Source organism: Anomaloglossus baeobatrachus, chromosome 5 (assembly GCF_048569485.1).
Source record: "Anomaloglossus baeobatrachus isolate aAnoBae1 chromosome 5, aAnoBae1.hap1, whole genome shotgun sequence".
NCBI lineage: Eukaryota > Metazoa > Chordata > Amphibia > Anura > Aromobatidae > Anomaloglossus > Anomaloglossus baeobatrachus.
Genome location: NC_134357.1, coordinates 253,230,355 through 253,255,540, shown reverse-complemented (window position 1 = coordinate 253,255,540; position 25,186 = coordinate 253,230,355). Strand labels below are relative to the sequence as shown.

The window sequence follows — 25,186 nt, the reverse complement described above, 5'->3', positions numbered from 1 at the left end:
TGGCACATACAGGAAGGAAGCTGAGCTCTTAGGTTCTGCTCACCAGTCTGCAGGAATTAATTCCTGCAGAAATGAAGACCAATGAACATGAAGCAGCCGACGCCCGGCTCTGGCTAAACAATACAGAAGCCTCAGGTTGCATGTCTCTGGTGTGAACAGAGTAAAGGTATCGTCACACTTAGCGACGCTCCAGTGATCCCACCAACGATCTGACCTGGCAGGGATCGCTGGAGCATCACTACATGGTCGCTGGTGAGCTGTCAATCAGGCAGATCTCCACAGCGATCAGAGATCAGCCACCAGCCACCAGCGACCCGTGTAACGACGCTGTGCTTGGTAACCATAGTACACATCGGGTTAGTAAGCAAAGCACTTTGCTTATAGGTACCCGATGTGTACCTTGGCTACGTGTACAGGGAGCAGGGAGCCGGCTTCTAGAAGCTGCGGACGCTGGTAACCAAGGTAAATATCGGGTAACCAATCAAAGCGCTTTGCTTGGTTACCCGATGTGTACCTTGGTTACCAGGGTCCGCAGAAGCCAGCTCCCTGCACATTCAGATCGTTGCTCTCTCACTGTCAAACACAGCGATGTGTGATTCACAGCAGGAAAGCAACGACCAAAAAATGGTCCAGGACATTCAGCAACGACCAGCGACCTCACAGCAGGGGCCAGGTCATTGCTGGATGTCACACACAGCGACATCACTAGCAAGATCGCTGTTGCATCACAAAAAAACATGGCTCAGCAGCGATGTCGCTAGCGATGCCGCTTAGTGAGACGTGGCCTTTAGACGACGCTGTGGCAGCAGGTGTACGCAGAATTGAACATTGCATGACAATCTGTGGGATAAGTTATCAATATAAGATTAGTTAAGTTTAACACTTGGGGTCTACATTGATCAGCTGTAATCACTTCTTATGGAGATTGGTGTGAACAGACACCACAGCTCTTTACACTGTTTAGTGGCTGATACTGGTCTCAGGAGTCAAAGGACATCTCCCATGGTAAAGAGGTCTATTCAACCATACATCTGTATTTCTTCCATAAAACAAGGTCCATCCTCCATGTCTGGCCTCATTTAGACATCAAAAGATTTTCTTATCTGAGTGTCATAAATGATTTGGATTCGAAGTTCATAAGTGCTTGGTCGGTGTGAGTTATTACCATTTTCATTAACCCATAGATTTGTATGGGTAATTTTGATCCTTGACTCAGATCAAAGTGGGCTTGCTTCCATGATGTTTTGTGGACACCAAGGCCGCATAATAACATGGATATAATTACGTGTTCTATCTGTGAAAACCACGAATAGAACAATTACGCAAATCACGAATGTCTTAATGAGGCCTTAGATATTATGTTGCTCCATTATACAATATATTTCTACTAAGCTGTAATTATTTATCCCATCAGCACAGCACAACATATGTGCACGGTCGGTAATGCATTCCAATGTAACCAAGTCACTACAGTGCGAAGTTAATAAATGAACATATGCCAGATAAGAATGCATGGAAAAATGATAAGACCTACAACATCATTGTTCCCTGTGTAGGCTGAAAATGATAAACTTGGTAGGAAAATAATCTTACCTAATAGGGTAATGTAAAATGGACTATATGCAGGACTGTCATATAGTCGGCATGATAAGCATTGCTGTGACCATACAGTCTCAAGTCATATCACATAGCAAAGTTAGCGGTGCCGTAACTTGGAGCTCTTGGATCTGAATGGAAAATATGTCTTCTATTATGTGTGTCCTCTTAATAGTAGATGTGCTCACTTGTGCTGCAGAGGCAGGATCGAATTGGCCCACAGGCCTAGAGGTGAAACCCCCAGTGGGCCCCTCTACAGGAGTAAAAACCCACCCCTTTACATGAGCAGTGAATAGCATAGATAGGGGCAGTTTTTCATCATTCAATTAACAATGTACCCAGTATATTATTATCTAGAACCATAGGCAAATTTGAGAACAAGTCAGGTAACTTGCTTGTTTCTGAACAGTGGGTCCCAAAATCAATGTCACTGGTGGACCCTTGGCACCCTAGTTCGACTCAGGGCAGGAAAGAGGGTTGAGATGCCTCAGGTGTGCCGCCCCCATGTCAGCAGCTGGGCTGCTTGTATCCGGATCCGCAGTGGCTCGAGGGATCTCCGGACCCGGGTGTCGTGCGGACACTCAAATAAAAATAGGATGTAATATGTACAGGGGATTGTTGTAGACAGTTCGTGACGCCACCCACGGTGTGTGGTAAGGTGGGGTACCACCACTGCTGTTGGGGAGCACCCGGGGGCGATGGAGTGGCATCTGGATGTTAACCCCTCCGTGGGTAGGGGTGGATGCCCCGGGGCTCAGTGTCCAGAACACGGGAGGTGATGGCTGTTGGTGGTGATGCACCGGGCCGGACCGGAGGGTGTTAGTGTACTCACGATTGAATAAATGCACACAAGTCTGCTGGTAAACCAAGGTGTCAGTGGCCGGCTGCCGCTTCAGGGTGTATACGGTTACCACACCCGGCTGGTGTACCAATGTCCCTTCCTCTGGCACTTTGTATTTTCCTTCTATTTTTGATGACCTCGTATGGAATGGGGTAGTCCACTCCCAGTTGGGTTTTGGTTGGGAGATGTGCCCACGAAAACTGACCCTTGGGATCTCAATGAATTTTTGCGGATACCCTATCCCCCGCGGTGGGCTGCCGTTTCGCTCTATCTGGGCTAACACACTGGAACAACGTCTGGAACCTTGCTCCTGGCCTGGTTAATTAGAGAAGGGGCTTGCAACCATCTTCTAACTAGGGTCCAGGACGGTACCCCGCCTGTGCACGGTTTCCGGACCGGATCTCCGCTGTCAGTACCGGCGGGCTCCAACCCTGTCCCGGTCCACTCTGGATATCCCGCGACCGGACTCCCGTCGCCTTTGGACATGGTGCACTGCTTGCCACCTAGCCAGTAGACCAGGGCTACTACCCTGGCTACCCATTACGAGGCTCCTGCTTGACTTCCTCCACTTGAACTCCCCCTTCAACTTCAAACTTCAACTTCAAACTGAAACTGACTGGTTCCCTCCCGCGGATCCTCAAGACCCCTAGGTGGGCGTTCCCAATCTGCCTGGTCCCGCCCACTGGTGTGTCCTTCCTACCCTGAGGGTGGGTGGCTAGGATTTTGTGGCAGATACAACCTGATGTGGGATGGTGTTGTGTGAGGTGTGCGTTTTTCTGTGACCACCTGGCGGCGCCAGGGCGTCACACAGGCACCAGGGCAAGTATACAACTGATACATCTGAACCCTACTGAGACCCGGTACAGACGAACGTACATTCAGCCAGCTCCTACTAAAGAGCACACAGAGCCAGCAATGTTCACAGTTTGCAGATGTGAATCGCTCAAGTTTTAGTACTGCCATGTGAACCCAGGCTTAGTTATGCTCCTGGCAATTTACAAAACTGCAAGCTAACTACTAATATTTTATGATAAGAAGCATTTGTCATATGATTTTATTTTTGAAGAAATGGAGACAATTGTTTTTTTGAGCTGAGAAACACAAACCGCACCCTAAAGAGCAGTAACACGCACACTTGATCCAGTTGTAAATTACTTTGTAAACTAAAGGCAAATCCAAAGTGCTTGAAGCAGCTGAACAGGCTCAGGCTTAGTCTTACTGTATACCACCAGGGGGCGCATGGGCGAATATATAGACTTTATGGATTACTTTTCTACCAGCAGTTCTGTTTTATTATATCTTGTTTGAAATTTTGGCTTTATGCAGTTACTATACATCACAGTTTTAAGATATTCTATTACAAAGGTAAAATAAACACAGCTAGAGCTGGTTGACGTCTCTGATTTTCATCCGGGTATTGACCATGATGTCCTGACCAGAAAAGGATCTCCTCACTTGAATTCAATCAACAGAATCATGTGTGTCCATGCTTGGACTGTGGACATCGGACATTTGAAGCTGGACTAGTAAAAGTGCACATCATTGGCATTCTAGTTCACTGGTCATGAGATGCACTACTAATCCCAGGAGGGAAATACATGAATTTTAACTGTGGTGTAATGACTTGACCATATAGTCCACCCATTTTCCATGTCCCTTACAGTCCACCCATGTTCCATGTCCCTTATAGTCCACCCATGCTCCATGTCCCTTATAGTCCACCCATGTTCCATGTCCCTTACAGTCCACCCATATTACATGTCCCTTACAGTCCACCCATGTTCCATGTCCCTTACAGTCCACTCATGTGCCATGTCCCTTACAGTCCACCCATGTTCCATGTCCCTTACAGTCCACCCATGTTCCATGTCCCTTACAGTCCACCCATGCTCCATGTCCCTTACAGTCCACTCATGCTCCATGTCCCTTACCGTCCACCCATATTCCATGCCCCTTACAGTCTACCCATGTTCCATGTCCCTTACAGTCCATCCATGGTCCATGTCCCTTACAGTCCATCCATGCTCCATGTCCCTTACAGTCCACCTATGTTCCATCTCCCTTACAGTCCACCCATATTCCATGTCCCTTACAGTCCACCCATGTTCCATGCCCCTTACAGTCTACCCATGTTCCATGTCCCTTACAGTCCATCCATGGTCCATGTCCCTTACAGTTCACCCATGGTCCATGTCCCTTACAGTCCACCGATGTTCCACGTCCCTTACAGTCCACCCATGTTTCATGTCCCTTACAGTCCACCCATATTCCATGCCCCTTACCGTCCACCCATGTTCCATGTCCCTTACAGTCCACCCATGTTCCATGCCCCTTACAGTCCACCCATGTTCCATGTCCCTTACAGTCCATCCATGGTCCATGTCCCTTACAGTCTACCGATGTTCCATGTCCCTTACAGTCCATCCATGTTCTATGTCCCTTACAATCCATACATGCTCCATGTCCCTTACAGCCCATCCATGTTCCATGTCCCTTACAGTCTACCCATGTTCCATGTCCCTTACAGTCCACCAATGTTCCATGTCCCTTACAGTCCACCCATGCTCCATGTCCCTTACAGTCCAACCATGTTCCATGTCCCTTACATTTGTTTCAGAAACAAAGAGTGGAACATATATATCAAGCTAGATGCACCAAATTATTGCCTATTGTGCTCCAAAAAACGGCCAGCCAAAACTTCCACCATATTTATCAAGTGTTTTACACTGTCAAAAATGAGATAGTGTTATTAAATCTTCCCCTATATATTGTCTTCAATCCCTCAATAGTGCAAAATTGTCTAGAGATTTCTAACTCAACTCAATTATCTTCAGTGTCTAAAATTACAGGATACTGTTATGACTGCAGACTTCTGAATTCTGACAATGTGTGATGAGCATGCTGTCAGAATTCCCCGGCATTGTCGGTGAGTCATGTGACTGCAATTATATGATTTGCATACATACTGTAACATAATGACTAGATGTGCTTAGCCTATTTATCTTCACTTGTAGCCGAAATGTGGCCGGCAGTATGCAAATCGCCTTGTCTCACTGGCAACACTGGAGAATCTTGACAGCATGCACACTGCACATAGAGTGGCTGCAGACTTTTATTAGAAAACCAGACAAGACCTTTAAGGGCTCCTACTGATCCTGAGAATAGGGTTAAGCAGTGGCTAAGCATGCATGCCACTGGCCCATTCATTCATAATGGAAGCGCCAGTGATAGCCAGATGCAACTTTCAACTATCTCCAGTGGTCCTGTTAATAACGAATGGTCTACTACATTGGTCTATTCAGAGCTATATTCTTGGTATCCCAGCGATTCAACCCCTAGCAATCAGGAAGTTAAACCCTATCCCATGGGTAGAGTATAACTTCTCAGCTTCATGCAAACCTTTTAATCCCACCAAACAAGATTATTAGTCCCACAGCCTGAGGCCACACTACTGCAAGATTCTAATAACATGGCCCCTTCTGATTTGTCTCTGGTGCGTATTGTAATGAGAATGCTATGTGGCGTCACATCATAATTCACTTCAATATTGCAAACAGTCTTCCATCATGCTGGTCACCGTGTTGCTCACCAGACCCTGCACTGATTAGGAAATCTGAATTCTCTGTGTCTTTGGTTTCATAAGAGATAATTTGTTACTACTGCATTGATACAGTTTGAGAATTATGCTCAAGGCCTCTTTGCTTAGAGCCTATATTGCACCCCACTAAAGCCAAAGCTGTCACTGCTGAAAGATTCCAATAGGAAGGGAGCATTAAATGTAGAAGACACTCTACTAATGGGGGAGGGGAGTAAACTGCCGCATGCCTCTGGTTTTGTGGTATGTTCTATCAAATACAACATTACAGAGGTCTTCTTTACTAGAAACATTTCTTATTTCTCCACAAATGTGGAGTACGATGTGGCAGGACATGGTGCCAAACTTGAATACAAGTTATTGAAATCTTACCTCCTCGATCCGGTCTTCTCCATGCCATCTTCCCACATCTGCATTTCCATCCTCCTCCTGTTTACATTCTTTGGTTTCCCATGTCTGTGATTCCGGCAGAGTACAGTCCAATGATCTTTGCCCTTCAGCTGGATCATCTGCTTTTGGCACAATGAATTGCACAGATGGCTTTTTTCGTTCTTTGGGTTTTGGGGGGGAAAGTCCTGATGTAACACTTAGGTTCTTTGGCTCTTGGTTTTCATGATGTGATGTTTGCTCATAATAAGATATATTGGTGCGTTCAGTGTATTTGGGTATAACATCTCCAATTTGTTGGGGGTCATAATGATCTACATGTGCTTCTAGTTGGTGATTCTCCCCCCTGTTTACCACTTGTCCTTTTTTAACAATGATGTCATCATCGCAGACTAATACATGTCCAAGCCCTGACCTTTCATCAGATATTTGGTTATCGTAAACTATTGCCATTTTTTCATTTTCATCGTCCTGGTGACTTTTTTGGACTTGTAAAGATTCCCTTGGAGCACTTGGTAATTTTTCCTCAATTTTAGACTCAATGGATGTGATTTCTTCCTGATGGTCATACTGTGAGGCCTGCTTACTACTTTCAAAATGAAGACCTGATTGTAGGGGACCAGGTAATTCTTTTTTCAATTCTTTAACCTCCTCTGATCTGTTAGGGGATCCAACCCCCGAAGAACCCATCGTTACATCTTCAGACACCATTGAAGGTGATTTTTCAGACTTTGTTACGGAGTCCTGGACATGTGTTACGACTTTTTCTTCTAGAGTTATTCTGCTGTGACTATTTGAGTCTTCTTTAAGTGCAGTTATTTCTTTCTTTTGTGCATTGGTATCTTTACTTATTACACTGGAACTGGATTGCAGGGATACAGCCTCGCTGAGAAAAGCCAAAATAAACAGAGGTATTAAGTACAGAGCAGCACAGAAAGAAACAGAAGAAATAACCAGAAGACAGCAGGAAGGGTCACAATTATTGTAGCCTTTATCTGTCGTCGAAATCCTTTAAAGGAGTTCTCCACGATTCGGGAAAAGAAAAGCTTTTTTTTTTAACTAACGCCAGTCTTGTTAATGGCAATGTCTAGTAATGCACCTCAACCCCATTCATTAAAGGGAATGTGGCATCAAAAAATGAACAGTTTAATTGTCAGGTTTTTACATCGAATTGTAATTTAAAAAAGAATCATATCATAATTGATATAAAAAAGTGAAATCCCATAGGCCCAATATGAGGCTCATATGTTCTTCTCAGCAGCCACATGGACAAATGCTGCATGGAGCGAGCTCAGCTGTTGATCTGCTGTATACAGTGATAGTGCACGACTACTGTATATGTATATGGCCATCTCTACGGGGTTAGCCCGTTCATGATATATGATGTATATTTACATCATATATTGTGTCCCTTGCTCTGATGTGGGATCGCATGCCGAGCCCGCATCTTTCCCCACACATGAGGGCTGTATTGATCATGTGCCTCTAAGGGTATGTGCGCACGTTGCTTTTTACCTGCTTTTTACCTGCTTTTTTGCTGCTTTTTCTTCTGCGCTGTTTAATGCCAAAATGGATGTGTTCTTCTATTCAAGCAAAGTCTATGGGAATTTGGGTTTCTTGTTCACACTATGTTGTTCAAAATGCTGCCTTTTTGAGGCAGAACTTTGGTCAAAAACTCAGCTTTTCAAAGAAGCAACATGTCAATTGTTTTTGCCATTTGGGTTTTGCACTGCAAAGCTGAGTTTTTGACCAAAGTTCTGCCACAAAAAGGCAGCATTTTGAACAACATAGTGTGAACAAGAAACCCAAATTCCCATAGACTTTGCTTGAATAGAAAAACACATCCATTTTGGCATTAAACAGCGCAGAAGAAAAAGCAGCAAAAAAGCAGGTAAAAAGCAGGTAAAAAGCAACGTGCGCACATACCCTTACAGCTGCAGGTGTATCAGAGATCCACCAGTGGCTGTTAACCAGCTAAATCCCACTATCAATCTCACGCGCCAGCAGGAGTTGGGGGTGCATCATTCCCCACCCCCATCAGCGCATCCGTGATGTCATCGCGGGTCAACAATGGGTTGCCATAGAAGCCAGCGGTCAGCTGGTTGTCATTACAATGCTCCTGTAAATGCTGGCTGCGAGACGGAATTCATAGGAGACTATAATTTCTGCTATACAGAGCAGTGCTTATGCACTGCTCTGTATTTCAAAAGTGATCAGCCAAAAAATATGAAAGCAAAACAGAAAAAATTGAAATCACCCTCCTTTTGCCACATTGAAAATAAAACAATTAAAAAAACCCACATATTTAGTATCGTTGCTTTCAGAAATGTCCGATCTATCAAAAGAATAAAGTAAATTAGTCTAATTGGTAAAAAATAAAACAAAAATAAAATTAGAAAATTCAGAATGTTGATATCTTTGCAATAAAATGCAATAGGAGGCAATCAAAATATTGTATCGCCCCCAATATAAGATCAGTAAAAACATCAGGTCAGGGCAGAAAAAATAAGCCATTACTGAGCTCCAGATCCGAAAAATTAAAATGTTACAAGTCTCGGAAGCGACATTTAACCACTTAAAAAACACCAAGCTATACATGTTTGATTCATACTGACCTGGAGAATTATATAGCCAGGTCAGTTTTACCATATAGTGAATAAGGTAAATAAAACCCCAAAAAGTGTTTTTGTGGAATTGCATTTTTTTTTTTTTTTTTGCAATTTCACCCCACTTGGACTTTTTCCCCATTTTCTAGTATGCTATTTGGTAAAATTACTGATGTATTTCAACAGTACAACTCGTCCCTCAAAAAACAAGCCCTCACAGGCTAAATAAATATATAAATAAATATATATATATATATATATATATATATATATATATATATATATATATATATATATACAGTGCCTACAAGTAGTATTCAACCCCCTGCAGATTTAGCAGGTTTACACATTCGGAATTAACTTGGCATTGTGACATTTGGACTGTAGATCAGCCTGGAAGTGTGAAATGCACTGCAGCAAAAAAGAATGTTATTTCTTTTTTTATTTTTTTTTAAATTGTGAAAAGTTTATTCAGAGGGTCATTTATTATTCAACCCCTCAAACCACAAGAATTCTGTTTGGTTCCCCTAAAGTATTAAGAAGTATTTCAGGCACAAAGAACAATGAGCTTCACATGTTTGGATTAATTATCTCTTTTTCCAGCCTTTTCTGACTAATTAAGACCCTCCCCAAACTTGTGAACAGCACTTATACTTGGTCAACATGGGAAAGACAAAGGAGCATTCCAAGGCCATCAGAGACAAGATCGTGGAGGGTCACAAGGCTGGCAAGGGGTACAAAACCCTTTCCAAGGAGTTGGGCCTACCTGTCTCCACTGTTGGGAGCATCATCCAGAAGTGGAAGGCTTATGGAACTACTGTTAGCCTTCCACGGCCTGGACAGCCTTTGAAAGTTTCCACCCGTGCAGAGGCCAAGCTTGTCCGAAGAGTCAAGGCTAACCCAAGGACAACAAGGAAGGAGCTCCGGGAAGATCTCATGGCAGTGGGGACATTGGTTTCAGTCAATACCATAAGTAACGTACTCCACCGCAATGGTCTCCGTTCCAGACGAGCCCGTAAGGTACCTTTACATTCAAAGCGTCATGTCAAGGCTCGTCTAGAGTTTGCTCATGATCACTTGGAGGACTCTGAGACAGACTGGTTCAAGGTTCTCTGGTCTGATGAGACCAAGATCGAGATCTTTGGTGCCAACCACACACGTGACGTTTGGAGACTGGATGGCACTGCATATGACCCCAAGAATACCATCCCTACAGTCAAGCATGGTGGTGGCAGCATCATACTGTGGGGCTGTTTCTCAGCCAAGGGGCCTGGCCATCTGGTCCGCATCCATGGGAAGATGGATAGCATGGCCTACCTGGAGATTTTGGCCAAGAACCTGCGCTCCTCCATCAAGGATCTTAAGATGGGTCATCATTTCATCTTCCAACAAGACAACGACCCAAAGCAAACAGCCAAGAAAACCAAGGCCTGGTTCAAGAGGGAAAAAATCAAGGTGTTGTAGTGGCCTAGTCAGTCTCCTGACCTTAACCCAATTGAAAACTTGTGGAAGGAGCTCAAGATTAAAGTCCACATGAGACACCCAAAGAACCTAGATAACTTGGAGAAGATCTGCATGGAGGAGTGGGCCAAGATAACTCCAGAGACCTGTGCCGGCCTGATCAGGTCTTATAAAAGACGATTATTAGCTGTAATTGCAAACAAGGGTTATTCCACAAAATATTAAACCTAGGGGTTGAATAATAATTGACCCACACTTTTATGTTGAAAATTTATTAAAATTTAACTGAGCAACATAACTTGTTGGTTTGTAAGATTTATGCATCTGTTAATAAATCCTGCTCTTGTTTGAAGTTTGCAGGCTCTAACTTATTTGCATCTTAGCAAACCTCCTAAATCTGCAGGGGGTTGAATACTACTTGTAGGCACTGTATATATAATGAAAACACAAAAATGGATAAAATTACTGTTGCAGCTGCTGCAGATCTAGCAGTTCTTTGAATGTTCAGCTCTGTATAACCCCACCCACACTGCTGATTAATAGCTTTTTGCCCATGTACATAGTACACAGAAATCTGCCAATCAGTGGCTGGGGAAGGGATATATAGAGCTAGATCAGGTTTTCATTATTTCCTTAATGTTGCACAGGTGAAGGAATTATTCCTTGCCTAATATTGAGGAAAACCTGAAAACATGATCTCTTTGTTGGTCTTGAGGACTGGAGTTGAAAAACACTGGCCTAGACAGACCCGACATATCTGATTTTGGACTGCCGATCCTTTTGTTCTTGGTGCGCAAGTCACCCTCAGAGATGTCTGGCAGCAGTACTTTCTTAGGCTAAGTTCACACACTGCGTTTTTTTGACGCTGCGTTTTTGTGCGTTTTTGGCCTCTAAAAACGCACAAAAACGCACCCGCGTCAAAAAAAAGCGTCAAAAAACGCATACGTTTTTACCGCGATTTGGTGCGTTTTTGGCTGCGTTTTGCTGCGTTTTTGATCTCTGCGTTTTTCTGCAGTTTTCCAATGCATTGCATGGGGGGAAAACGCAGAAAAACGCAGGAAAGAATTGACATGTCCATTTTTTTTTAAGCTCAAAAACGCAGCTTAAAAAAACAGTTGTGTGCGGACAGCAAAAATGAAAACTCATAGACTTTGCTGGGGAAGCAAAGTCATACAGTTTTGAGGCCAAAAACGCACCCGAAAAACGCGCAAAAACGCCGCGAAAAACGCACTGTGCGCACATAGCCATAAGGTGGCTTTACACACTGCAACATCGCAAACGACATCGCTGTAACGTCACCGGTTTTGTGACGTTACAGCGACCTCCCCAGCGACATTGCAGTGTGTGAAACACATCAGCGACCTGGCCCCTGCTGTGAAGTTGCTGATCGCTACAAATCGTTCAGGACCATTCTTTGGTCCTTTGTTTCCCGCTGTGCAGCATGATCGCTAGAAAGTTTCAGTGTGTAAAGGGGACTTTACAGCGACTTCCCTTTCATAAAGCTGCTTTACAACGTCCCCAATGACTAGCTAGGTCGTTCTGCAGGTTCGGATCGCTGTTAGGTCGTTGGCCAGGTCTGCCTGTTTGACAGCTCACCAGAGACTTTGTAGCGATCCCGGCCAGGTTGGGATCGCTGGTGGGATCGCTAGAAAGTCTCAGTGTGTAAAGGGGCCTATAGAGAACACAGGAAAAGAGTGAGCACTCTGTAAATGAAGGAGTTGGGAGAGATAAATACCATCAGAACCATTGGCCAAACCATCATTCAGCCTACAGATGTCTATTGTGTATGGAGGGTTTAAGACATTGAAAAGTTGACAAGATAAAACATGCAACTGAATTGACAAAAGCAATGAAAGAGATCTTGTGTCGCCCTGGGCAAGCCAGGGGACACAGATAACAACACCACCACACCCCACACTCCAGGTAGGCACATCTGCTAACCAGAAATCCTTGTTGCCTCCCTCCAGGAGTCTGTGATGCACACCAGGGGGTGGGCCAGGCGGTTGGCTCCGCCCACCAAGGAGCTCACAACACTGGAAGCAGGAAGTACCAGGCAGTCTAGTCAGGGAGGAGGAAGTGGAAGGAGTGAAGCCCAGGCAGGGCAAGAGTAAAGAGGAGCTAAAGTGGAGGAGTTAAGGGAGGAAAGTAGAAAAGGAGGAAAGCAAGAAGGGAAGACAGCCTGAGAGCCCAGCTGTGTGTAGGGCTAGAACAGCAAGGTCAGCGACGGCGGTGACTGTCCGGAGTGGGACAGTTCGGAAGTTCCTGGAAGGACCCCGTTGGCTGTGTGCCCGGTGGTCTGGAGCAGTGTTCCGAAGGACAGTCAGCACCAGGGCAGGGGCCTCTCGGACCCCGGCAAGGCTAGGAGTCGCCCAATTTGCCGAATCCGTCAGTGAAGGGGACGCAGATCCCCCAGCAACAAAGTCCCGATTGACGGCAACAGCCCGACCATTAACGGGGAGACACCGCCACCGCCAAGGCACCAGTTTCCCCAGGGCCAGCGCCTGCGGGCAAAGTGTAGAGCTCCTCCGGCCCAGATTGCAGTCGGGGAGCGGGTAACCGGAGGGAATCCACCGCTACCATCAGTCAAACAGGTGCAAGGAAGAGAGACGTCACCGTCACCTACCGGGAGTGCAGGTGCAACCGTCTGTGGGACCGTCCTACCAGCCGTTGGTTTACCGTACAAACTGTGTCCGTGTCTCAGGCTGAGTGAGTACCACAGTGCCGCAAGGCATAGCGCTGCCCCCGCGTCCCTGCGCCCTCCAGGCCCTACCCTTCACATCTCTTCACCGGGCCCCGGGAACACCAACCCCTACCCACGGAGGGGCGACATAACACCTGGCTGCTCCCATCACCATCCCCGGGACCCCCACACTGAGCAGCGGTGGTGCCATCACCACAACCGTGGGTGGCGTCACGAACTATAATCCCAACAAACACCCCCTTTTCACTCACGGGCGAGGAGTGTCGCTCGAGACACCCCGGGATCCGGCCCGCAGCTCGAGCCACCAGGAGCAACTGCCGGACCCGAGCAGAAGGGGTGAGCGCGGTGTGCTGACACCCTCCTCCCCGCCCGCGACAATCTCACCTCTCTTTTGATTGATTCATTCTTTGTTCTCCCCATCCTCGTGTTGTTAACATAAAAGGGCTCTTTCCTTTCCATACTGGACCAGTCTGCAAAGACCTCAAAGGAGCAGATAATGGCTGGGCTGTAATCTTGGCTGGCAGATCTATACTCTTCTTTTCAACTGGTGACAATGCGTTATTCTCCTGATTTACATCTTCTCCTACAGAGGATGACCATCTTTTTAAAGACGTCCGCCTGGTCCCATAGGGTTGTGGTCCTGTGAGCTGGCTGATTTTGAGGGCAGATGGTATATCCAAAGTTGGAGATAATGGACCCAATGTTGGTGATAGCAAAGGACTTTTATTTTCATTGCTGGATCCCACAATATCCTTTGGGCGTGGAGGTACCACTGGTTTCGGTTTCACAGGAGGTTTTACTGGAGGTTTCACATGTTTTACACCTAATTGTAAACAGAAGATATATTATGTGGATAGTACAGGCTTGATTAGGTTCAAGATATGTTCAGGTCAGTTTTTCTAATTAGTGATATAGTGAAATGATCACCATCAAGCCTAACCTTGAAAAATAGTTCCATACGAACAAGGACCAAAGTCCACCTATTGTGTTTTTTTCTTGTGCAATGACCACTAATAACCTTGAGCATCAGCAATGGCAATGAGGAGTAAAGTATTATTAGGTATTGTATGGCATATATAATGTTATAAATTAAAAAATTATATACAGTACTCAGTATAAATGAGTACACCCTTTTTGAAAAATAAGATTTTAATCGATTTTTTGTTTAGTCGCTGGCAAATTCGTTTTTTTTTTGTACATAAGATATAGAAGAGGCTTCCGTCATGGAGAAAACCCATGCATGCCAATCCTCTGCAGTGTATACTATAATTTGTCAAGGGAACCAGTGACCCCTGTTTGGCTTTCTACTTCTTTAGCTATCTGCAGGGAACTTGCATGTCGATTTTCTTCAGAAGTGAGATGGTTAGTGTTCTATTATTGATACATTTTTGGAGCACTTTTGCTACAGTATTCTGACTGATAAGCCTTGCAGCCTTCACCTTTCTTGTGGTAAGAAATGATTTTCTTTCTCAGGTCTTGTGACATTTCTCTTCTATGTGGTGCCATTGCTGACAGCATGAAATAGGAAGGGGTTTTCTTTGTTAAGTTACACCCTTTTATAGTCAACTGTCTGCTGAACACCTGTTAAATGAATAATTACTTACCTGTGGGTGAATTCTTGTTAATTAGAATTTTGTAGTCTAAACTTTAGATTTGCTACAAAGATTTTCATTGGGGTGTACTCATTTTTGCCACATGGTTTTGACTGAATTTGTTAGGAAATATCAAAATAACTTTTTGGGATGTGCAAAATAACAAATATTGTGTGTCGTCAATGGGTCATATAGACAATGTGGATTCTCAAAGGAAACTAAAGGTTTTCTGATAAACATGTTGGGGTGTACTCATTTATTATGAACACACTATATGTGTATATATATATATATACAGTACAGACCAAATGTTTGGACACACCTTCTCATTCAAACAGTTTTCTTTATTTTCATGACTGAAAATTGTAGATTCACATTGAAGGCATCAAAACTATGAATTAACACATGAGGAATGAAATACTTAACAAAAAAGTGTGAAACAACTGAAAATATGTCTTATATTCTAGGTTCTTCAAAGTAGCCACCTTTTGCTGTGATTACTGCTTTGCATACTCTTGGCATGCTCTTGATGAGCTTCAAGAGGTAGTCACCGGAAATGGTTCTCACTTCCCAGGTGTGCCCTGTCAGGTTTAATAGGCCTTATAAATGGGGATGGGACCATCAGTTGTGTTGTGCAGAAGTCTGGTGGATATACAGCTGATAGTCCTACTAAATAGACTGTTAGATTCTTTTTTCTTGCCATAATACAAATTCGAAGTAAAGAAAAATGAGTTCCCAGAGATTCTTAGAACTTGTTGGCCCTTTTGCCTTCATTCTGCGGTCCAGCTAACCCTAAACCATCTCGATTGGGTTCAGGGTTCAGGTCTGGTGACTGTGGAGGCCAGACCATCTGGCGTAGCACCCCATCACTCTCCTTCTTAATCCTTCTTAGTCAATAGCCCTTACAAAGCCTGGAGGTGTGTTTGGGGTCATTGTCCTGTTGAAAAATAAATGATGGTCCAACTAAATGCAAACCGGATGGAATAGCACGCCGCTGCAAGATGCTGTGGTAGCCATGCTGGTTCTGTATGCCTTCAATTTTGAATAAATCCCCAACAGTGTCACCAGCAAAGCACCCCACACCATCACACCTCCTTCTCCATGCTTCATGGTGGGAACCAGGCATGTAGAGTCCATCCGTTCACCTTTTCTGCGTCGCACAAAGACACGGTGGTTGGATCCAAAGATCTCAAATTTGGACTTATCATACCAAAGAATAGATTTCCACTGGTCTAATGTCCATTCCTTGTGTTCTTTAGCCCAATCAAGTCTCTTCTGCTTGTTGCCTGTCCTTAGCAGTGGTTTCCTAGCAGCTATTTTACCATGAAGGCCTGCTGCACAAAGTCTCCTCTTAACAGTTGTTCTAGAGATGTGTCTGCTGCTAGAACTCTGTGTGGCATTGACCTGGTCTCTAATCTGAGCTGCTGTTAACCTGCGATTTCTGTGGCTGGTGACTCGGATAAACTTATCCTCTGCAGCAGAGGTGTCTCTTGGTCTTCCTTTCCTGGGGCGGTCCTCATGTGAGCCAGTTTCTTTGTAGCGTTTGATGGTTTTTGCCACTGAACTTGGGGACACTTTCAAAGTTTTCCCAATTTTTCGGACTGACTGACCTTCATTTCTTAAATTAATGATGGCCACTCATTTTTCTGTGCTTAGCTTCTTTTTTCTTGCCATAATACAAATTCTAACAGTCTATTCAGTAGGACTATCAGCTGTGTATCCACCAGACTTCTGCACAACACAACTGATGGTCCCAACCCCATTTATAAGGCAAGAAATCCCACTTATTAAACCTGACAGGGCACACCTGTGAAGTGAAAACCATTTCCGGTGACTACCTCTTGAAGCTCATCAAGAGAATGGCAAGAATGTGCAAAGCAGTAATCACAGCAAAAGGTGGCTACTTTGAAGAACCTAGAATATAAGACATATATTCAGTTGTTTCACACTTTTTTGTTAAGTATTTCATTCCACATGTGTTAATTCATAGTTTTGATGCCTTCAATGTGAATCTACAATTTTCAGAGTCATGAAAATAAAGAAAACTCTTTGAATGAGAAGGTGTGTCCAAACGTTTGGTCTGTACTGTATATATATATATATATATATATATATATATATATATATATACATATACACACACATATGGATCGTGAAAATATGGGAATAATTGTCAAGAAAATGGTGAATTAGAGGATAAGTGGATTCTCTACTTTGCTTTTTGTCTGTGACCTATCATCTATAAAAGTGGTTCTGTCTGTGTATAACAATGTACTAAAGTTTACACAAGCAGCAAGGAAGGGGGCCTCCCGCCAAAAATTCCAGTTTTTGGCCTAAAATCTACTACAATAGTCATATGAAATCCAAACGATGATGATGACCGCATGTTTGGATTAATGCAAACAAGTTGTGTAACCTAAAAGGCAGCTGCTCAGTGTCCCTTTGCACACATGTTGGGCAGAAATTTTGGGCGTTTTCTGCCTAACACGTCCTCTTTCTGTTCCTCTGTGTTAACGTGTCTATTCTGCTAATTCTCATGTGGATAGCATACCTCCCAAGGGTTCTGGCTGATCCAGGATCTGTGAGTTGGACGCTGACATGATGATGCTGGGAAATGTTCCTGGAGACAAATAAAAAAAGCACAATTTTAATTAATAAAGTAAGTGCAAAGTAGAATAAAAAAAAAAGCATTTTCTAATCTTTCTATGAATGGGATACATAGGAAAGTGGGTTCTATAGCAAACATGTAGGCCTCCTATACGGTGCCAGAGTTTATCACTCAGGGCTGGAGGAATGTTGTTTTAGTAGTCCCCTCTACGCACCATTCATGACCCAGGGGCTAATTCCACACCATTCTTTTTTTATTGTAAGTTTTATTAAAGTTTTGAAGATAAAGTAAAAATCAGAAGAAAACAACTGAAGTATAGGCGACCGACGTGTTCAGTCAAGAGAGATCATAGTGGTACATTAAACAGATATGTGACTACTAAGAAAAATATTTGTACATTATTTTGTGAACCACAAAGAACATGAGTCACAGAAAAATGACAGTCTTCTTCAGTGAAGGGCCTATCATGATGGTAATGGGATATGGGGGTTGCAGGTAGACTGTTGTTGGGCCACAATACCATCAACCCCGTCTGAACCTCACACAGTCATCCTCTATGATACATACACCCTTGCTCTATAGTCCTGCTGCGTACCTTGGTAATGGCTAGGGTTGCAAGGTAGCGATTAGTGATGAGTGAGCACTATCATGCTTGGGTGCTCGGTACTCGTACAGAGCAGTTGATGCTCAGATGGGTGCGACTTGAGTACCCAAGTATAATGGAAGTCAATGAGCAACAGAAGCATTTTTCTGGAAGAGTTCCTGGAAAAATGCTAGAGTTCCCCACTATACTCCGGTGCTCAAGTCGCGCCTATCTGAGCATCAACTGCTCTGTACGAGTACCAAGCACCTGAGCATGGTAGTGCTTGCTCATCAATAGGAGCAATACTCATTAAGGCCCCCATACAAATTATACTGAAATTGGCCTAGCCTGGGATCAGACAGCCAACAGCTACGTATTATCTTATCCTTTGGTAAAAATTAGGCTGAAGATTGAACAACCCATCATCTGATTACACAGAAGTAGCAATACACATGCTATTTCAAATTGGCCATGAGAGACGTTCATCATGGCCATACATGTATAATGACAATGGACATAGAACAAAGCATCTTATTGTAAACATTTTCTCAAGGAAACATCTTCTGCTGATGAAAAATCATTTGTAAGAATGAAAGATCTTTTGTCTGACTATCGGATGTAAAAGTCAAACTTGTTAGACTTCTTTCCGGTAAATGACACAATGTCATCAGTTAGCTGACATGATTGTTAATTGTCAAATTGCACTTGACGAATATTCGTTATCATTAAAATTGACGATTTTCATCAACTTTAGGCTGTGTATGGGTATGGGTGCTTTAAAGGCACTATAATTTCCATTGAAAATACCATTTAGAACAATATGTGTATATGAGTCTATGCATCAAAGATATCTGTCTGCCGAATTCTTGCTCTGTCGATAGCCATTACTCCCAAATTCCCCATACACATGGATACCTCTTTGCAAGTGCTTATTTGTTCTCTATGCAGAAAGTGCAACAAGCTGATACCTGCAGAACATAAGGACTGGGTGGAAAAATTAAAACCAACTGATCCTCTTCTCCATTGACATCACCTGTCAGAGCTAGAAGGTACATAAGATGGCCTGCTGATCCCATCAAAATCCCCAAACAACCTACTTTTATCTAATATTCATGAAGGCCTTAAGATACATTAGTAAACCAAACAAATCTCATGGTTGAATACTTCTCTAAAGCTGAGCTGCAATACCACTCACATATGTGGCACTGTTTTTTGGTAGAAAGTAGTCAATCTTTTTTCTAATCCTGTACAACCCCTTTAATTCTGTAAATTATTGGTCCTAACAACACCATGGTTATCTATGTGTTTTCTCTATATCAAGCATGGTGGTCGATGTTAAAGGAGTTGTCCACTACTTTTACATTGATAACCTATCCTTAGGCTAGGTCATTGATGTCTGATCGGCCGGGGTCCGACCCAACTCATCCCCACCGATCAGCTGTTCTTGGTAATGGTGTCGGCAGCAGGCAGCCGGAAATGCTCTGTTCCGAAGCTTCCCCGTCAACTGATATTGGCCATGGTTGGGTACAACACATCCGATTCCCATTCAAATCAATAGGAGGTGGATGTGCAGTACCCGGCCACGGCCACTATCATAAGACAGAGCAGCTCCGGAACTGAGCATTTCCGGCCACAGAGAGTAGCTAATCGGTGGTGGTATAGGGTATCAGACCAAGGCCGATCAGACATTGATGAACTATCTATAGAATAGGCCATCAATGTAAAAGTAGTGGCCAACCTCTATAAGCACAGGAGGTTTTTCAGAATTGGCTTCAGTTTTTTCCATGCACTTACTTCCTTTCACTTGAATGGGAATAAGCTGTAACACCAGTTACTGCCATAAACATGGGTGGTGCTGCTACAGGAAAAAAGCAAGTTCCCTATTTTCTTGTCCCAGACAACTATTGTCTATTGCATAGGCTTTACTTAACACAACGAATCAATCCCACATGCTCTACTGAAGAGCAGGAAAGCTGTACTGTCAGGCTCACATAAAATTTATATGACACAATTGCAATACCATGCAATCCCTAAGGTCTTGCAAGTCAGTACAGTTTCAATTGCTTTGTCAGTGAGAAAACATAACTTGATGATCCGGTTGCATTAACATACGGGTTGGATCCTATTGCATAAAGAATGTTTCACAAACAAACAATAATTACGGCGTAATATTCTCATGGTATAATATGAGTCTCTGTGTGTGGGGTTGGATTTGCTTACTCGGCCGCCCTGGGGCTTGTTTCAAACATGTTAGGTAATTCTTCTAAAGTTATTCACTCTTAACATCTTAAAGACAACTTAAAGGGAAGCTCTTTTGGGACAATAAGTCTCCGTTTTGCTTATTTTGCATGGTTGTAAGTGTGAAGCCGCCGGCTGTGATGGATCGATTGTCCATGGGTCTTCTGACCTGAACTTGACAGCCTCATATATGTCTATAAGACTGTCCAGTTTGAACCAGGAGAGACATGGCAGGTCTGTGAGTCTCAGTCTGTGCTTGGACCATGGCAGGTCTGTGAATCTCTGTCTGTGCTTGGACAATGGCAGGTCTGTGAATCTGTGTCTGTGTTTGGACAATGGCAGGTCTGTGAATCTTGGTCTGTGCTTGGACCATGACACACAGATGTGTGAATATGACATAATACTGAGGGAATGCTGAAGAAATGATACCTTGACTATCTTCAGCTAGTCCATGAATCACGGGCTGTGAAACACAGATGCGTGAATGCGGCCTAACATAGCTGTGCAGAAATAGGACTTACCAAGTGTTGCTTGTCATAAAGAGAACCTGTAAGCACGATTATGTAATGTAAAGTAAACACATGGCTGTAATGGCACTGTAATACAGATGAAATTGATACCTTTGGTTGCGAAATCTGCTTCAAATCACCATTTGAAGTGTTCTGCTAATTAGATTTGGGTGCACAGTGGCTGGACTATACTCTGGGTCTTCTCCCCCTTGCCCATGATTCCCCAGCCCCTTTGCTTGCCTCTGGTCATTGAATGACTTGGTTCTTGTTTGGAATCTAAGCAGTGACTTGTCATTCACAGACTGGAGGCAGGTGGAGGGGCTGGGGAATCAAAGACAGGGAGGAGAAGACCCAGAGTACAGTCTGGACCCAGAGCACTGAAATCTAATTAGCAGTAAACTTCAAATCATAGAGGCAGGGTAGTTGAGTAGACTGAACATAATATTGTGAGAAAACATCCAGTATAATCTGTGATTTAATCATTTATAGCGCTAGTCTTTCTGGGATTTTTGGTCCAGTGGGTGGGCCTATAAGTGATTGACAGCTATTTCAGTATGCACACTGATACAAAGAAATCTGTCAGTCATTGATAGGCACGCCCACTGGACTGAGAACAGGTGACTACATGATTCATATAGGTTATACTGAATCTTTTCTCACAAAACTATATATCAATCTATTCAACTTCTCCTACTCTATATCATGGTGCCTGCAGATTGAACTGCATTTTTATGGTAACAGGCTCCCTTTAAAGACCTTTGCCCATTATTTTCATATTGAGCTTGATATATTCTGTAATGGTGGCTGCAGAGCTGTATAATTTTTCTTTTTAATTTCACCTATCCGTAGTGCCCTCAGAGGTTTGGCACAATGAGTTAACTAACTTTTGTTGAGTCCAAGTGGGTGTTGTCAGATAGCAGATCATACAGGGAGAAGTCCATGCCCCCAGTGAAAGCTATCTAATAACACCCAGGTGGAATTAACTAATGTTAACTCATTAGGTGCCATATACTTTAATTGCTAATGTCTCGCACCTGAGAAATTAAATTAAAAAACTAAATTAGTAAAAGGTTGTATTCTGCTCTGCAGCCACTATTGCATCACATGTCCAGCTCAAAATGAAACACTTTGTGAAAGGTCTTCTATTACCAAATTTCAGTGCAGAGGGGGAAGGCTGGTAAGAGACACAAAGTAGACTTTGCTCTGTTTTGTGTTCCGAAACTTATTTTTTATTTCATTATTGCAGAGAGCAAAAGGGAAATGGAGGAGATACAATTCTAGTTAAGCAATTGTGAATCAGTTCACCTAAATTTACAATATCCTTGTTTGCATGTTCATTAAAAACCCTTGCTCGCCCACAATCTACAGTGCCTACAAGTAGTATTCAACCCCCTGCAGATTTAGCAGGTTTGATAAGATGCAAATAAGTTAGAGCCTGCAAACTTCAAACAAGAGCAGGATTTATTAACAGATGCATAAATCTTACAAACCAACAAGTTATGTTGCTCAGTTAAATTTTAATAAGTTTTCAACATAAAAGTGTGGGTCAATTATTATTCAACCCCTAGGTTTAATATTTTGTGGAATAACCCTTGTTTGCAATTACAGCTAATAATCGTCTTTTATAAGACCTGATCAGGCCGGCACAGGTCTCTGGAGTTATCTTGGCCCACTCCTCCATGCAGATCTTCTCCAAGTTATCTAGGTTCTTTGGGTGTCTCATGTGGACTTTAATATTGAGCTCCTTCCACAAGTTTTCAATTGGGTTAAGGTCAGTAGACTGACTAGGCCACTGCAACACCTTGATTTTTTCCCTCTTGAACCAGGCCTTTGTTTTTCTTGGCTGTGTGCTTTGGGTCGTTGTCTTGTTGGAAGATGAAATGACGACCCATCTTAAGATCCTTGATGGAGGAGCGGAGGTTCTTGGCCAAAATCTCCAGGTAGGCCGTGCTATCCATCTTCCCATGGATGTGGACCAGATGGCCAGGCCCCTTGGCTGAGAAACAGCCCCACAGCATGATGTTGCCACCACCATGCTTGACTGTAGGGATGGTATTCTTGGGGTCGTATGCAGTGCCATCCAGTCTCCAAACATCACGTGTGTGGTTGGCACCAAAGATCTCGATCTTGGTCTCATCAGACCAGAGAACCTTGAACCAGTCTGTCTCAGAGTCCTCCAAGTGATCATGAGCAAACTGTAGACGAGCCTTGACATGACGCTTTGAAAGTAAAGGTACCTTACGGGCTCGTCTGGAACGGAGACCATTGCGGTGGAGTACGTTACTTATGGTATTGACTGAAACTAATGTCCCCACTGCCATGAGATCTTCCCGGAGCTCCTTCCTTGTTGTCCTTGGGTTAGCCTTGACTCTTCGGACAAGCCTGGCCTCGGCACGGGTGGAAACTTTCAAAGGCTGTCCAGGCCGTGGAAGGCTAACAGTAGTTCCATAAGCCTTCCACTTCTGGATGATGCTCCCAACAGTGGAGACAGGTAGGCCCAACTCCTTGGAAAGGGTTTTGTACCCCTTGTCAGCCTTGTGACCCTCCACGATCTTGTCTCTGATGGCCTTGGAATGCTCCTTTGTCTTTCCCATATTGACCAAGTATGAGTGCTGTTCACAAGTTTGGGGAGGGTCTTAATTAGTCAGAAAAGGCTGGAAAAAGAGATAATTAATCCAAACATGTGAAGCTCATTGTTCTTTGTGCCTGAAATACTTCTTAATACTTTAGGGGAACCAAACAGAATTCTTGTGGTTTGAGGGGTTGAATAATAAATGACCCTCTGAATAAACTTTTCACAATTTAAAAAAAAAATAAAAAAAGAAATAACATTCTTTTTTGCTGCAGTGCATTTCACACTTCCAGGCTGCTCTACAGTCCAAATGTCACAATGCCAAGTTAATTCCGAATGTGTAAACCTGCTAAATCTGCAGGGGGTTGAATACTACTTGTAGGCACTGTATAAGGGCTCATGCAGAGGTTCTTTAAACTCGGCCCAAGCACAGACTGGAAGGCATCGACGGTCCGCGAGTCTCTCGACACAAACATGACAGCCTCATAGGCATACATCAAGTTGTCAAGTTCGCACCAAGAGAACCATGAACAGTCTGGATCGCGGTCAAGGTTCGGACTTAGTTTCACTGACGTCTGCATGACCCCGTACAAGAAAGCTGCTAAACACTAAGCAAGTCCCACGTCAAGCAGTTTTCCCAGAATTCTGCTCTAAAACTATTTGAAATATCAAAATGTTTGTTCCACTTATATCTGGGAGCAAAATTTGCAAAATTGAGCATTTTTATGCCAGTTCTGGTCAACCAATGGGTGGTGCTTTGTCAGTAGCAGGTGAAGCCAAGCACAACAGGTGAATCTGTCATCATTTGCTCCACAAAAGTAGCGTAAATTGTGCTAGAAATTTACTCCAGTTACTGACTGAAATACATGTCTTCAGTAACTGAAATATGCACCAAATTTATCTTATTCCAGCAAACCCTTCATCAAAACTGATGTGCAAAACAGGAATTATTACACCATCTCCTGTCATAGGTGATATAAGATACTGTGCAAAGGTGTAGAAGAAATGATGTAGAGTAAGAATCCTTTAAAAAAATAACAATTTTAAGGCCATGTGCACACGTGTGCGTACTGCATACATTTAAGCGGGCTTTACATGCTACGACATCGCTCAAGTGATCTCGTTGGGGTCACGGATTTTGTGACGCACATCCGGTCGCTTTAGCGATGTCGTTGCATTCGACACCTATGAGTGATTTTGCATCGTCGCAAAAACGTGCAAAATCGCTCATCGGTGACATGGGGGTCCATTCTCAAAAATCGTTACTGCAGCAGTTACGAAGTTGTTCCTCGTTCCTGCGGCAGCACAGGAAGCTCTCCTTACCTGCCTCCCGCCCGCAATGCGGAAGGAAGGAGGTGGGCGGGATGTTATGTCCCGCTCATCTTGCCCCTCCGCTTCTATTGGGTGACGGTTCAGTGACACTGTTGTGACGTCGCTGTGACGCTAAACGAACCGCCCCCTTAGAAAGGAGGTGGTTCGCCGGTCACAGCGACGTCGCAGGGAAGGTAAGTAGTGTGACGGGTCCGGGCAATGTTGTGCGACACGGGCAGCGATTGGCCCATGTTGCACAACCGATGGGGGCGGGTACGCACGCTGGCGATATCGGTGCGTCTAGCACTGCAGCGTAAATGCATGCAATCTGCGTCTCCAGCAAAGTCTATGAAACTTGGGGAAATTCCATGCGCACGCTGCGTTTTAGAACACAGCAATTTGCATGCTGAAAATTGTGGCTGAATCGCTGCGTTCTAAAAAGCAACATGTTACTTCTTTGTGCGTTTTGGATGCTTTTCCCACTGTCTATGGCAGTGCAAGCATCTAGCGCACATGAATTCTGCATCCATTCTGCACTCCAAATACATCCAAAACACAGCTTTTTGGCTGCATTTTGAAACGCACA

General features: G+C 43.8%; 1 protein-coding gene across 1 annotated transcript in view; it reads right to left on the bottom strand.

Annotated features, from left to right (window-relative positions):
• The window catches only part of TNKS1BP1 (tankyrase 1 binding protein 1), a 128,196-nt gene that overhangs the window by 91,133 nt on the left and 11,877 nt on the right, over positions 1 to 25,186 (bottom strand). The window contains exons 2-4 of the mRNA XM_075349353.1: positions 17,331 to 17,399; positions 13,572 to 14,010; positions 6,405 to 7,305 (exon numbers count right to left, since the gene is read on the bottom strand). Coding sequence (XP_075205468.1) covers positions 6,405 to 7,305; positions 13,572 to 14,010; positions 17,331 to 17,379 — 1,389 coding nt within the window. The 5' untranslated portion in view covers positions 17,380 to 17,399. The remainder of the gene's footprint in view (positions 1 to 6,404; positions 7,306 to 13,571; positions 14,011 to 17,330; positions 17,400 to 25,186) is intronic.